The sequence below is a fragment of the Canis lupus genome, unplaced genomic scaffold, assembly GCF_011100685.1.
Source record: "Canis lupus familiaris isolate Mischka breed German Shepherd unplaced genomic scaffold, alternate assembly UU_Cfam_GSD_1.0 chrUn_S2124H2323, whole genome shotgun sequence".
Taxonomy (NCBI): Eukaryota; Metazoa; Chordata; class Mammalia; order Carnivora; family Canidae; genus Canis; species Canis lupus.
This window is the reverse complement of record NW_023331006.1, coordinates 21,296-35,013: the sequence shown is the minus strand read 5'-3', so window position 1 is coordinate 35,013 and position 13,718 is coordinate 21,296. Positions and strand designations below refer to the sequence as shown.

The 13,718-nt window shown below is 45.9% G+C and overlaps 1 protein-coding gene and 1 long non-coding RNA gene across 3 annotated transcripts; one reads left to right on the top strand and one right to left on the bottom strand.

Annotated features, from left to right (window-relative positions):
* Positions 1 to 718: 718 nt before the first annotated feature.
* LOC119878940 (ral guanine nucleotide dissociation stimulator-like) lies at positions 719 to 10,523 on the bottom strand. Its single transcript, XM_038589464.1, has 5 exons — positions 10,350 to 10,523; positions 6,117 to 6,139; positions 2,883 to 3,076; positions 2,230 to 2,289; positions 719 to 1,321 (listed from the first exon to the last, which is right to left on the bottom strand). Exons 2-5 carry the CDS (start codon positions 6,117 to 6,119, stop codon positions 970 to 972), a joined length of 609 nt encoding a protein of 202 aa, XP_038445392.1. The 5' UTR covers positions 6,120 to 6,139; positions 10,350 to 10,523; the 3' UTR covers positions 719 to 969.
* Positions 10,524 to 10,530: 7 nt separating this feature from the next.
* On the top strand, positions 10,531 to 12,860 carry LOC119878941. 2 transcript variants are annotated; one of them, XR_005387247.1, is made up of 3 exons: positions 10,531 to 10,958; positions 11,702 to 11,761; positions 12,807 to 12,860. It is a non-coding gene; the product is annotated as an uncharacterized LOC119878941 (long non-coding RNA). The 2 variants fall into 2 exon arrangements; XR_005387246.1 differs by having other exon boundaries at positions 12,803 to 12,856.
* Positions 12,861 to 13,718: the final 858 nt, after the last annotated feature.

Below are 13,718 nucleotides of genomic sequence, written 5' to 3'. Positions count from 1 at the left end.
CCGCCCCCTGCCAGGTGCCTGGCTCAGTGGGTGCTGTTTATCCAGTGAGGCCCCTGCCCAGTCCCAGGCACAGGGTGACACGAGGAGGAACAGCCACACTGGTGGCGGCCAGCTGTTCAGCCCTGGAGTCAGCTCCCGCAGTAACTACCGCAGCTTCCAGGCCACAGGGGCCTGGATGCTCTGGGGGTGGGGGGGCGCCGATCCGCCCAGCTCGGGGCCGCCCAGTGGTAGGAGCGTCCTTGCTTTCCTGTACCCTCCTGGCCTCTGCCTGTCCTGGGGGGAGCGCCGATCTTGGGCTGTGTCCCCCAGTGCCCTGGGCTCCGGGGCCTGTGACACTATGAATGGACCTAAAGTACCACGATGTATAATTTAAAAGCATCAGAGTAAATTTTCTGCCGTTAACTTATCTTTTATTACAAATAAAATTCATAAGCCATTATAGAGGTTAAAGAAAAACAAAATATGGAAACAGCACAATGACGGGGAGGGAAGCCTCCATTGGGCTGCAGCCATCACGAGCCCCGCGGTAGGAGCTGGGGTGGCTCCTGAGGTGGTTCAGGGGGTTGTTCAGGGGTCGAAGCCAGTTGCTCCAGAGGCAGGTGGCGGCCCTGGCACTTTGGGGACCCTGACTGCAGGCGCCAGGGCCTACTCCTCCACCGGGTGGCCAAGGGTGCAGGTGGCTCCTCATCAGGGTGGGGAATCATAGGTGCCAAAAACCATGTGCATTGACTTGGACTCAGTAGCCAGCATCTCAGCTTGGGCCAAGCCCTCACCTCCAGCAGCCGGGACCGGCTCGGTCACCTCAGGCCCTGAAGGTGCCACAGGCCCCACAGTCGGAGCTGGGGTGGGCTCCTGAGGTGGGTTAGGGTGTTGCTCTGGGGCCAAAGCTGTAGCCCCAAGAAGACAAAGTATCATCACCAGGACGGACTTTCCACGTCCCTCCCAAATCAAGGACACTCTTCCCACTGCTCAACGTGTGTGAGTACAAGAGCCCTGGGAGGTCTCCCCAGACTGAAGCCCGTGGGAATGGGGTGTGAGCCTACCCACTGCTCCCGGCCCAGCTGCATGGAGGTTGGGTCTGTGTGGCCCACCCTGTCCCAAGCTTGGCCACCCCCAGTCCTCCTCATCCTCATCGTCTAATTCCACGAGCTCCAGGTAGCTGAATCGTTCCAGGTAACGCTGGGCTCGGTTTTCCAGGTCTGAGCCTGGCCTGTTGAGCCCCATGAATGCCAGAAGTTTCCTCAGGAAGAGAAATTCTGGTGGCTGATGAAAATCCTCCTGATAGTACTCCAGCCAGATGTCCAGGATGCAGGAGATGGCCCTGGGGAGGGACAGGTGGGCAGAGGCGTCAGAAGACAGGGCTCCCTCACACCAAGGTGTCCCGGGGAAGCCCTGCAGGAATGGGGCCCCAGGCCTTCCGCTCAGGGCTGTCGGAGGCCAGTGCTGCTCCTTGTCCACCTGCCACCTGGTGGTCCTGCCTGCCACAGGCCTGCTCACTGAGGAGGGGCTGGCACGAAGCCTCTGTGCATGGGAGCCCATGACTAGTGGTGTGACCATCACTGTCTTCCCTGGGGAAGCATGACTCCCTCCTCAGCCTGGCTCCCTGCCCACTTGCCCCTTGAATCCACTGGCAGGCATCCGGGGAAGGGGGGTGTCTGGCCTGTCATTGCCCTCACTGCACACACTGTCGCTCTGGGAATGTCCGAGTGGGGAGGGTTTGGGCTCTGTGTCTTGCCAGGCCTTGCCAGGAGCTGCCCGGTACTGCCGCCTTCCCTCCTGTGGCTCAGCGCTGCCTCACTCACGAGGGGCCCCCAGGGGTTGTCCTTCCACTGACTCTAATCTCCCAAAGGGCAGGGGCCATCTGGTCCGTGAGCACTCACTGGCTCTCCTGAACACCTGCTGTGCACCTGGGTCCAGGTGCCACCAGCTTGGTGAGTGCGATGCTCCCCACACCCTCTGCTCTGGGTCCCAGGAGGGGGGTAGACAGAGGGCTTTGAAAGGGGCAGGCATGGAGAAGGACTTCATTAGGGCTCCCAGTGCTCTCCCACAAAGCCCGCACCCCATCCACAGCTCTCTTTTCCTCTTTTCTCAAAGGACCCATTAGACCTTTACCCTGTCACAGGAATTGCAGATGTGTGGGGTGAGGGTCCAGCAGCCCCTCCAGGCCACAGCCCCCTCGCTGCCCTCTTGGAGAGGAAGGCCCTCCTGCATGAGCCAGAGCTCACTCACACTTTGCACTGCTCCACGGATCCCACGATGTCATCATTCAGATATTTGTTGCATCCATATCTAGAGGAGGGCAGGGGGGCATCACATGAAAGTTCCTGTGGACCCGACCTCTCCTCATAGCTGCTGTCACCCTCTGACCCTTGACTAGCCTGGAGCCCTGGGGGGCCATCCGCTCTGTGCGTGGGGCCACAGGCAGCCCCTGGAGAAGCGCCTGCACCTGCTGGGTCCTCCTGAATGCTTGAGGAATGAAAGGGCTCCGGCCAGGCCCATGGCCGACATCCGAGTGGGCCAGGGTGCCCCGGTGTCCCCGGGGTCCCCTACTCCGGTTGCCCCAGGACACAGACCCCAGATGGACTCTCAAACCTCCCTTTCCATGGGAAAACAGGCCAGCTCAAACCCTGGTGACGGTGGGGACGCGGCACAGGCTTCGTCATGGGGAGAGAACGATGACTGCTGAGCACAATCACAGCCCCTCTAGCCGACCTGCCACAGGCCAGGCCCCGGGGACTGCCCTACAGGACCCCACTAGGCCCCGTGTGACTCTGCTCCAGTCGGAGGAGCAGCCCCAGGGGCCGGGAAGTTCAGGAACATTCCAAGACTCCCAACCAGTAGGTGGCCCATCCCCCTGGGCTGTGGAGGGTCAGGGTGCTCACTTTGCAAACAGCAGGTCCAGGATCTCTTCGGTGGTGCCAAATTCAGGATACGTTTCCATAAATTGAACAATGGAAAGGTCGTCCAAGCACAGCAAGGCGGGCACCAGTTCTTCTACCTGCTGCTCCAGCAGCTCCCTCCGGCTAGGGGTGGTCGGGAAGATCCGATTCCTTCTCAGGGCTGAGGCCCTTTCAGCCTGAGGTGGGACAGAGGGGACGTGCAGCCTGCACTGTAGCCTCCAGACCACCTGGCAGTTGGAGCGCAGACCAAAGCCCGAGCTCTCAGTGGCTACGGGGGGCGGGGGGTGGGGGGGCAGGAGTGCCCACAGCAGGAACACGGGGCTTGACGCCTGCGGCTCAGTCACTAGGCATCTGACTCTGGGTTGTGGCTCAGGTCATGGTCTCAGCATCCTGAGATCCCGCCCCTGGCAGGCTCTGCGCTTGGGGCAGAGTGTGCTTGAGGAGCCTGTGTCTCCCTCTTCTGCTCCCTGCTTCTCTGCCTGTCTCTTAAACAGACAAACTATCCAATAAAGAAATGATCTTAGAGGATAAATTTTCAAAAAAATTTGGATCAATACAAGGACCTAGTGGGAAAGATTAGTGTCCCAGGGCCGCTTGTCAGCTGAGTTTTGGCAGCACCTCCCTGCATTAATGGCTTCACCCCATGTCAATCCCCAAATCTTAAAACTTCTCTGTCATATTTTTAAAAATATTTTATTTATTTATTCATGAGAGACACACACAGAGAGAGGCAAAGACACAGGGAGAGGGAGAAGCAGGCTCCACACAGGGAGCCCGATGTGGGACTCGATCCCGGGACCCAGGGATCACGACCTGAGCCAAAGGCAGTGGCTCAACTGCTCAGCCACCCAGGCATCCTATCTGCCATATTTTTTAAAGTAAAATTATTAGAGAAGGGATGAGCTTGGATATAGGGCAGACAAAGCTGTACAAAATAAAAGAGAACTTTTGAAAATACACCAAGGTAAGTTCTTCTCACATCCAACTAAATGTTTTGATATTTTACATGTCTCCTCCCACTACATCTTTATAAAAGCAAGCAACATTGATAATCCTTCATCTCAATTGTAAATTGACTCCCCGTCGAAGCATTTTCAAAAAATACAAGAACTTTCATAGTGGTGACATAGAATATCAAATGTCAAGTTGAATTTGAACACTATGTGCCTCATAAGTGGAACTTCACAACAATATTCTAGGCTTGATTATTTATTAAGAGAACTTAGGATCCCATATAAGGCTAATGTTCTGGTCATTGCCCTACAAGTCATCACTACACTAATGTCCCTTTTTGCTCCAAAGTACATTTCAATGTGTGTGTGTGTGTGTGCATGCATATGTGTGAATGTATGTTAATATATAATTTTAAAAATCCAGTCAACCCTTAATTTACTCTTCATGATGATGTTAAAATGAAAGGAATGTGGTCTGTTCTTGACTCTTTCAATGTGTTGCTATTTCATAGTTCCTAACACATTAATTGTACTGAAATGAGCTTCCCACATTACTTAAGAGGGCGAATATTTGGATCCAGATTACCTTAAAAATTTGCAAAATTTATAAAGGATATATAAAGCTTGTTAAAATAATTTGTAAATTATTATATTTCATAAAAATACAAATTCCAAAATAATAAAATAGGCTTGAAACTAGAAAATAGTAAAGAAACTTTTGTCTGCCTTGATACTTATAGTTAGAGAACATCAAGCCTGATATTGCTAGGACTAGTAAACAGCTGGATCACCCAGCTGACTATTCCCTTTGAAAGGTTATCCTGACTTTGGAATGGCATGAGTCAGACTCTAAAGGAGAAGTGGTTCTGAGGACGTTCAGATATGAGCACCAAGAAGGTAATGAGCCTGGAAATCCTCTGATACACAGAAAAGTAATAAGAATTGGGGAAATTTTTAAATGAAAAAATTATGTGTATCCAACCTGAAACTATTTAAAAAGCTACCATCTAAAGAAAATTTATAAAGAGCCTCATTCAGTTTATGAAACAAAAATAGAAATGATGGCAGGGATTTTATGAGAAAGCACATTCTAATCAATCTAAGAAATAACATTCTAACAGCAATATTTTATTTTTGGAGTTAGTAGTTTATTATCCCCCAAATCAGATGAAGTTAGTGGAGTTGGCTTTCAGTGAATTTGTGCTCTTGGTGAGATGCTGGACTCAGAGAAGTATTGAGGTTCCTTCCATTTCTAGGGTTTCTTTTTTAAGTACTGATACCACAAAAAGTGTTAATGAATTTCCATAATTCTCTCTAACTTTCAAATAAAGAACATATCAGGCTACATGATACCTACTTACCATTAATATTTTATATGTGTATCTTATTTTTTTTATTAAGATTACAGACCAGAATGTCATCTATCTCTATGTATGGAGATATAAAGATACATTCATATACTATATCTATCTATAGACCAGTATATGTCATCTATCTCTATCTATAGATAGATATGGTATGCAGCTATATCTATATCTACATATCTATATCTCCATACATAGAGATAGATGACATATTCTTTTTTTTTTTTTTAGATGGCATATTCCAGTCTATATCCTTAATGCCAGAAAAGCAGGATTAATTTATTCAGATAATTTTTTTGACTTTGGCAGACAATAAAGAATGACCTTAAAAAACATTAAATAAAAAAAAAATTAAATATCTCAAAAAATATAATAGAGAAAAATAAAAATGGCTCATTATTCCACTTCCCAGAGATAACCACTATTAATATGTTGGTTCATATTCTTTTCCCTCTTTCTGTTGATACAGACTAGTCAAAATATATTAGTGTCTTTTCACACACATGGAACAATACTATTAATACTAAAACTTTATGTTTTTCAAAGTATTTCTTGCCTCTACTTCCACATAGATTGATCTTCTTCTTTTGAGTGACTCTGTTGTATTCTATTCAATGAACCTAAGTTTATTTAACCGATATCCCAGTTGAATAAGGGGCTTGTTTTGAGACCTTAACTATTATAAATGATGCTGCATAATATTTATAACAATATTATCTTCATTACAAAGACTAATAAACATCTCTCAAGTACTTATGAGGTGCCAAACACTTTCTTACACACTTTATAGACATCATTTCATTTAATTCTCAAAGGACAGTGAAATCTAGACATGCTATGTAACTTGCCTAAGCTCACATATCTAGAAAGTAATGCCATTAGAAACGACAAACACTCACCATTTGCTTCGACGTGGATGGACCTGGAGGGTATTATGCTGAGTGAAATAAGTCAGTCAGTGAAGGACAAACATTATATGGTCTCATTCATTTGGGGAATATAAAAAAATGGTGAAAGGGAATAAAGGGGAAAGGAGAGAAAATGAGTGGGAAATATCAGAGAGGGAGACAGAACATGAGAGACTCCTAACTCTGGAAAGGAACAAGGGAAAGTGGAAGGGGAGGTGGGTAGGGGGGATGGGGTGATGGGCACTGAGGGGGGCACTTGATGGGAGGAGCACCTGGTGTCATACTATATGTTGGCAAATCAAACTCCATTAAAATATATATATATATTTAAAAAAAGAAAGTAATGAAGTGGTAATTGCAACTCAGGTCTGTCTGATTCTAGAGCTAAAGCTCAACACTCACTCAGCAAATATTTCTGTGCATACATTTTTGTATGACTTGTGTTAGTACACACATGGTACATTTATAAACATAGTATCGCTGAGTCAAAGGTTATGCAATATTTGAACTTCAAGATGTATTTTCAAATTAATTTTCAAAAAGTTTTACCAATTAGCACTCATTATTGCAGAAAATCAGAGCACTACTTTCTCCATACTCTTGCCAGCATTGTGTAGTATTTATCTTCCCCCCCATATGATAGACAAAATAATTAGTGTTATTAGTGTTGTTTCAATTTTCATTTCTTTAATAATTTACTGTTTTAGTAATAAAATGTATATATTTAAATATCATTCTTGTCATCAGCTGTTGCATTATACCTCATATGCCCATCATCTCTGTTTTGGAGAAGTGGCATAAAATTCTCAAGAAAGTTTTTTTTTTTGTGCGTTTGTGTGTGTGTGTGTGTGTGTGTGTGTGTGTGTGTGTGCATGCAGTACATTATTCATTCTCTGTATCACCACATATATCCAAATTCCTTGTTTTTTGTTTTTTTTTGTTTTTTGTTTTTCTGTTCTTTGGAATTTGTTTCTGGGTTAAGCACAGTCAGTTGCCATGCTGCCAGCAAGTTGCCATTATTCAATTCAACAATCAGTTAAGGTTTCTTTTTTTTTTTTAAGAATTTTATTTATTCATGAGAGACACACAGAGAGAGAGAGAGAGAGAGAGGCAGAGACACAGGCAGAGAGAGAAGCAGGCTCCCTCAGGGAGCCCAACCCGGAACTTGATCCCGGGACTCAATCCCGGGACCCCAGGATCACTCCCTGGTCCAAAGGCAGCCGCCCAACCGCTGAGCCACCCAGGGATCCCTCAGTTAAGGTTTCAGGACTTGGGCAAGGTAACTGACTAGAGAGTAGGAACACACCATTTAAAGTTGCTTTTTTTCTCATAAAAATGATGGCAGTTATGGAAAGAGAGAAGAAAAACTTTTTGAAAACTAACGTGATATGAATTAATACATGTATACACACATGCATATGTACATGTTCTTTTAAAAGAGCGAAGAGTTCAAGGGAAAAATAACATTAAAAGAAGAGCTGTTCAAAAATTTTCTTAAATTTTAAAAGTCCTTCAGAAAATAAAAAGTGATTAAAGAATTTGAGGTCAAGAATTCTTAGAAATTAAGAAATCAACTCACCATTTACATTTCTTTTTTTTAAATAGATTTTCTTGAACAAATCTTTATTCACTTGCTGTGTGCCCTTTTTTTATAATAAATTTATTTTTTATTGGTGTTCAATTTACCAACATACAGACCATTTACATTTCTTTTAGAGTCCCTCTATAGGAGCACCTGAGTGGCTCATGGATGACCATCTGCTTTTGGCTCAGGTCATGATCCTGTGATCCCAGGGCCTGGGATTGAGTTCTGGATGGGCCTCCCCATAGGGAGCCTGCTTCTCCCTCTGCCTGTGTCTCTGCCTCTCTGTGTCTCATGAATAAATAAACGAAGTCTTTAAAAAAATAAAATAAATAAATTCCCTCTATACACTCCAGCAAGTGTATATCACATTGCAGAAAAATGCACCAGAGTCCAAATGCTACCAAGTCTAGGAAGCAGTCAGGGTTAACATTTATTCCAAGTGGAAAAACATGGCACTCAGCTACATCTAATGGCATGAAGATCAACTAAGGCACACAAAAGTACTTGTTTTTTGTAATATATTCAAAGGTACAGCCATTTGCTTTGCTTAGCATTCTCAAGACGATAGTTTTGTCAATGGTGATAAGAGTAAGTATGATTATGTTATAGAATTATCATCAATAAAAACAAAAGTGTCATAAATGGTATCCTTAAACTTGGAACCAATTAGCAGCACCTATAATCATTCTCCTTAATTATTCTCATTTTCTTAGAGGAGAAGAGAGGAGAACTTAATGTGTATCAGGTTAAGTGTTTCCTCCCTAAAGTTAAATACTTTTTTCTATAATAATCTCTAATGAATGCATGTTTGATATTTTATACTTCTTTTCTTTTGCATGAGCAGACCTACTGACGTTTTCCACCTTGTTCAAGCAAAAATGAAAAAGAATGCTAAGTAATTACAATGTGAAACTAGCCTATTTCTTTTTCTGAGTGTTACTTGGAAGAATGCATCTTGCTACAAAGCCAGTATTTTTTCTTCAATTAATATAAATAAGAAATGGGACAGATTAAGGGATTGGGTATGTGATTTATCTCTGGTCTGTAATTTGTTTAAAAAGCAACTCCTATTTCTTTTCTAACCTGTTCATTTCTCTCCTCTATGCAGCTTAAAAAAAAAAAAAAAGGAGAGAGACCACCTACATCCACACAGTATCATGTCCCCAAAGCCAAACTTTAAAAAAAAAAGGAAGCATCAGTAAAATATTTATTTAACTTTTCTGCTCTAACAGGCAAATGTAACACAAAAGGCAACAAAATCTACATTATGATTTCATGATTATTAATTTGAATATGAATGGAAATGCCCGATTCCAAAGCTGGTTTGAACTGCAAAAGTAATATACTGTGCTGTAAGTCATTTTTTTTCCTAATTATATGGTGAAATCATTAAAAAATAATGATTAAGTTCACTCAAAATGACATTGTAAAGCTTGTAGAAATATAAAAGCAGAATCTTTACATATATGTGCATGTGTGTGTATATATATATTTCACTTTTAATTTTTTTTTTAATTATAGTCACAGAGAGAGAGAGAGAGGCAGAGACATAGGCAGAGGGAGAAGCAGGCTCCATGCACTGGGAGCCCGATGTGGGATTCGATCCCGGGTCTCCAGGATCGCGCCCTGGGCCAAAGGCAGGCGCCAAACCTCTGCCCCACCCAGGGATCCCTATAGATTTCATTTTTTATCATAGTTCATACCGCAAAAATTTTAAGGAGATTGACTTTTATCTTAGAATTCCTATTGATAAGGAGGATAACTACCTAAAAACAAACTGACCAATCTATCAATGGAATACTACATATTAATTTCATTATTGGTTATGTACATTGTATTATGAACATGTTTTTTCAATTGCAGAAATGTCTCCTTTACAATGAGCATTGTTTATTTGAAAAGAGAGGGATCCCGGCCTCAGGTCCCTCCCGACCCCCCAGGCTCCTTGGCCCACGCGCCCTCCCCCCCCCCCCACCCCCAGCATCCCGGGCCCCTGCCCGCCCCCGCGGCCCCCACCGGCCTCAGGTCCCTCCCGACCCCCCAGGCTCCTTGGCCCACGCCCCCCCCCCCCCCGACCCCCAGCATCCCGGGCCCTTGCCCGCCCCCCGCGGCCCCGCCCGGCCTCAGGTCCCGCCCGACCCCCCAGGCTCCTTGGCCCACGCCCCCCCCCCCCGACCCCCAGCATCCCGGGCCCTTGCCCGCCCCCCGCGGCCCCGCCCGGCCTCAGGTCCCTCCCGACCCCCCAGGCTCCTTGGCCCACGCCCCCCCCCCGACCCCCAGCATCCCGGGCCCCTGCCCGCCCCCCGCGGCCCCCACCGGCCTCAGGTCCCTCCCGACCCCCCAGGCTCCTTGGCCCACGTACCCCCCCCACCCCCAGCATCCCGGGCCCCTGCCCGCCCCCCGCGGCCCCCACCGGCCTCAGGTCCCTCCCGACCCCCCAGGCTCCTTGGCCCACGCCCCCCCCCACCCCCAGCATCCCGGGCCCCTGCCCGCCCCCCGCGGCCCCGCCCGGCCTCAGGTCCCGCCCGACCCCCAGCCTCCCCCGCCGACCCCCGCCCCCGCGGACCACCCCGCCGGCCTCAGGTCGCGCCCCCCGCGGGCCGCCCTCAGCCCCCATCGCGCAGTGGGGCGCTGCTTACCGCAGGCCGAGTGCGGGTCAGAGCCCTGCCCCAGGGGGAGCCGCCGGTGGGTCCCGGTCCAGGCCGCGGCTTCCCCAACGGCCCCCGCCCGGGTCCCCCCCAGACTGATGCGCCTCTGCCCCCCCGCGCCTCCTTCCGTTGAGGCCGTTGGAGCCCGGAGCGCGCGGCCGCGGGGGGCCTGGCCTGGGCGGGGCGGCGGGGCGGGAGCCCGGGGCGCGCTGCTGCTTGGCCACTTTGGGCTCTAACCTCGCTCCTCCCCTGGGCTGTGGGGTCTTTTGATTACAGGAAACTAGAGGACTGTAGGGAAGTGCCGCCTTGAGCGGGCTGAAGCGACTGCTGTCACTACTACATTCTCTTCTAGGTGTGACAGCGCCTTGGATCTAGAGACAAGCTTCTTGTTCGCCAGGAGCACCCCTGCAATGTGCATTTTCGGGTCATATCCGCATATAAATGCCTGTTTTTAACTACTTCATGCACAGGTTCTTAGCAGAGAGTCATGTTTTAGTTCTAGGATTATGCTTATTTCTTTCTTTAGGGTTGCTTTTGTAATGAATCAGCACTTACATACACCTCTACTAGGCAATCATGGAGTTGGCACCCCAAAGAAAGGTAATTTTCGGTCATTTTTAAAAATGTAACAAACACAATTATATTTGCATTTTAGGCCTCGTTTAATGATGTGACCTCTAGAATGCTTATCACATCAGTTCATCGTGTTTTTTATTTTATTTATTTACTCATGATAGACACAGAGAGAGAGAGAGAGAGAGAGGCAGAGACGCAGGCAGAGGGAGAAGCAGGCTCCCTGCAGGGAGCCGGTCGCGGGACCCTATCCGGGTCTCCAGGATCAGGCCCTGGGCTGAAGGTGGCGCTAAACCACTGAGCCCCCGGAGCTGCCCGGTTCATCAGGTTTTGCGTCTGTGGTGCTCCGTCCTTGAATAGGACATTTCATACCACTCTTCCACAAACATTTAATGTCCTTTGAATTCTGAAAATTCTGTTCTAAAAATATTTGCAACAATTTGAAGGACTTTGAATTTGTGAAATTGTGAAATAAAGTTGAAACAGTAGAAAAGTTTATTCGGAGGGGATTGACCTCTGCACATGTGTTTGAGTTAAAATAATGATGTAAAAGTAAACTTTGTGTATTTCTTCCTGTACTTTAAACAGTATTTTCAGATTCTCAGTGTAGAATTAAACATTGCTGATACTAAAAAAGAAATACATCTTGTGTCTTCCCCCAAGTAATACTATGGTTGCCGAGTCGTGAGAAATAACACCACAGTGATTATGTCCTCAACTGCCAGGCTTTTTCTTTTTTTTTCTCTGTCCTGCTACCGTGTCATAATTAGCTTCACCACATGGACTGAATTCTATTAGCTGAGCAGAGACAGAGCAATGTCAGCTCTCAGGTGAGTATGGCTACTTCCAAACTTTTTGAATCTGCAAAATGTACAACTCAGAGCTAGTGAAAATTCCTCTCTCTTTCTTTCAATGACAGAGGATATTTACCCCCGGATCCTCTGGGATGGTATCTGAAACTCTGTAGACACTCCTGGAAACTTTAGGATTTTAGTACTTTTTTAAGTTGTCAGTAATGATGCAGTTTGTTGTACAAGTCTGCAGCTTAGGACCTCCAAGGACCTCTTCCTTATTTACAAATGTTTCATTGCCTTTTTTAAAAATGTAAAATGCTCTTACCAATATTTTCTGTGTTTACAAGCAGTTTAGCTTGACTCTTCTATCGCAGGCCTAGTCTTTTCTTTAGCACGTTAGTTTGGGCGTGACTATTTGTCAAAGTACTGAGCGTTATGTATGCCTACTCCTTATATTTTGATGTCTGGTCTTCTCTTTGCAGCATTATATTTAATTTGAGCCAAACTCTATGTATTTAACATATCCTGAACGCATTATTCCTCAAATTCAACAAATTCTTTATCACTTAAATTCTAATTTGGAACTTGTCAAAGTTTTGTTTCATGAGTCTATAAGGAGTGGAAGCAAAACATTTGTAATGCTGTGTTTTTGTTGCTTTCACATGCATGATCTCAGTAATCACTTTGAGTTGTTATTAGCAGTGCAGCATTATTCCAGGTTTTTAGATCTAAGGACTGAGATTGAGGAATGTGTAGTAACTTACTCAGTGTTTTTTTTTTTAATAAAAACTTAGTGTTTTTAATTAATGAATATTAGAATTGTTATTTTTCTGACTCTAATCCCATTGTCCTTTCTTGTACTAATTATCTCCCCTTGAGAATCTTTACATATAGGTACTTCGTATATTTTGTTCCCCAAATAAATTTTGAATGAAAACAGATCAGATGATTACTGAAAAGAAAATCCTTCCCCTCCTATGTAACTAGTATATGTTTTGAACTCAAATGTATCATTTTGCTTTTTATTTAGGAATTTTTTTAATGTATATATATTTTTTATTTATTTATGATACAGAGAGAGAGAGAGAGAGAGAGAGAGAGGCAGAGACACAGGCAGAGGGAGAAGCAGGCTCCATGCACCGGGAGCCCGACGTGGGACTCGATCCCAGGTCTCCAGGATCGCGCCCTGGGCCAAAGGCAGGCGCCAAACCGCTGCGCCACCCAGGGAACCCTTATTTAGGAATTTAAAAAGGTTAAATAAGTTTTCACATCATTTCGTACAATGAATCATTCATTACCTGATACATATTTTTATTCTCCAAGGACTTAAATACAGTAGACACCTCTTGTGTATTATGACAGGAGGGGGAAGAGCCCACATGTACTGTTTGGTTCCCATGACCTTTTCTGTATCCTCCAGGGACACTTGCTGGTGTCCGCTCATTTCCTCCCTTGACACGTAGAGGGAGGCCACACTGAGGCAAGAGAAACATGGCATGTCTTTCTACCCTTTGAGAGGTGCTAAGCTTTTTCTCTGGCATTAATCCGGTTTTGCTTCTACATCAGGAAAGGAACCTCAAGAGGGAAAATACACCATCTTCTGGGTCTTGACCCCCATGTAGTCCAGGCTGTTGAGTTCCTCTCAACTGAGCATCTTCCATTGAATTGTTATTTCAAAGACCTCTGTGTTTCAGAAGCCTTCTAGTTTAGGACACCTGTTTCTGGGGCGCTCCCTCTCTCTGCACAAAAATACCAAGTCAGAAGGCCCAGAGCCCCGCAGCAGTGTCCTCTCCCAGTAGACCTGCTTAGCTGGGGAGAGTCACAGTCAAGTAGCAAAGCCAGCGCCAAAGGGCTCCCATTCCACTCTCCTTCCTACCTCGGAGAGGGAATTGAGACCTTTTCATGGTATCTGGAAACAAAGGAACTCTTTATCAGCAGGTTGAACCTTCCCTTTGGGCACAACTGTTCTTTAAGGTAAACATTGTTTTTTTTT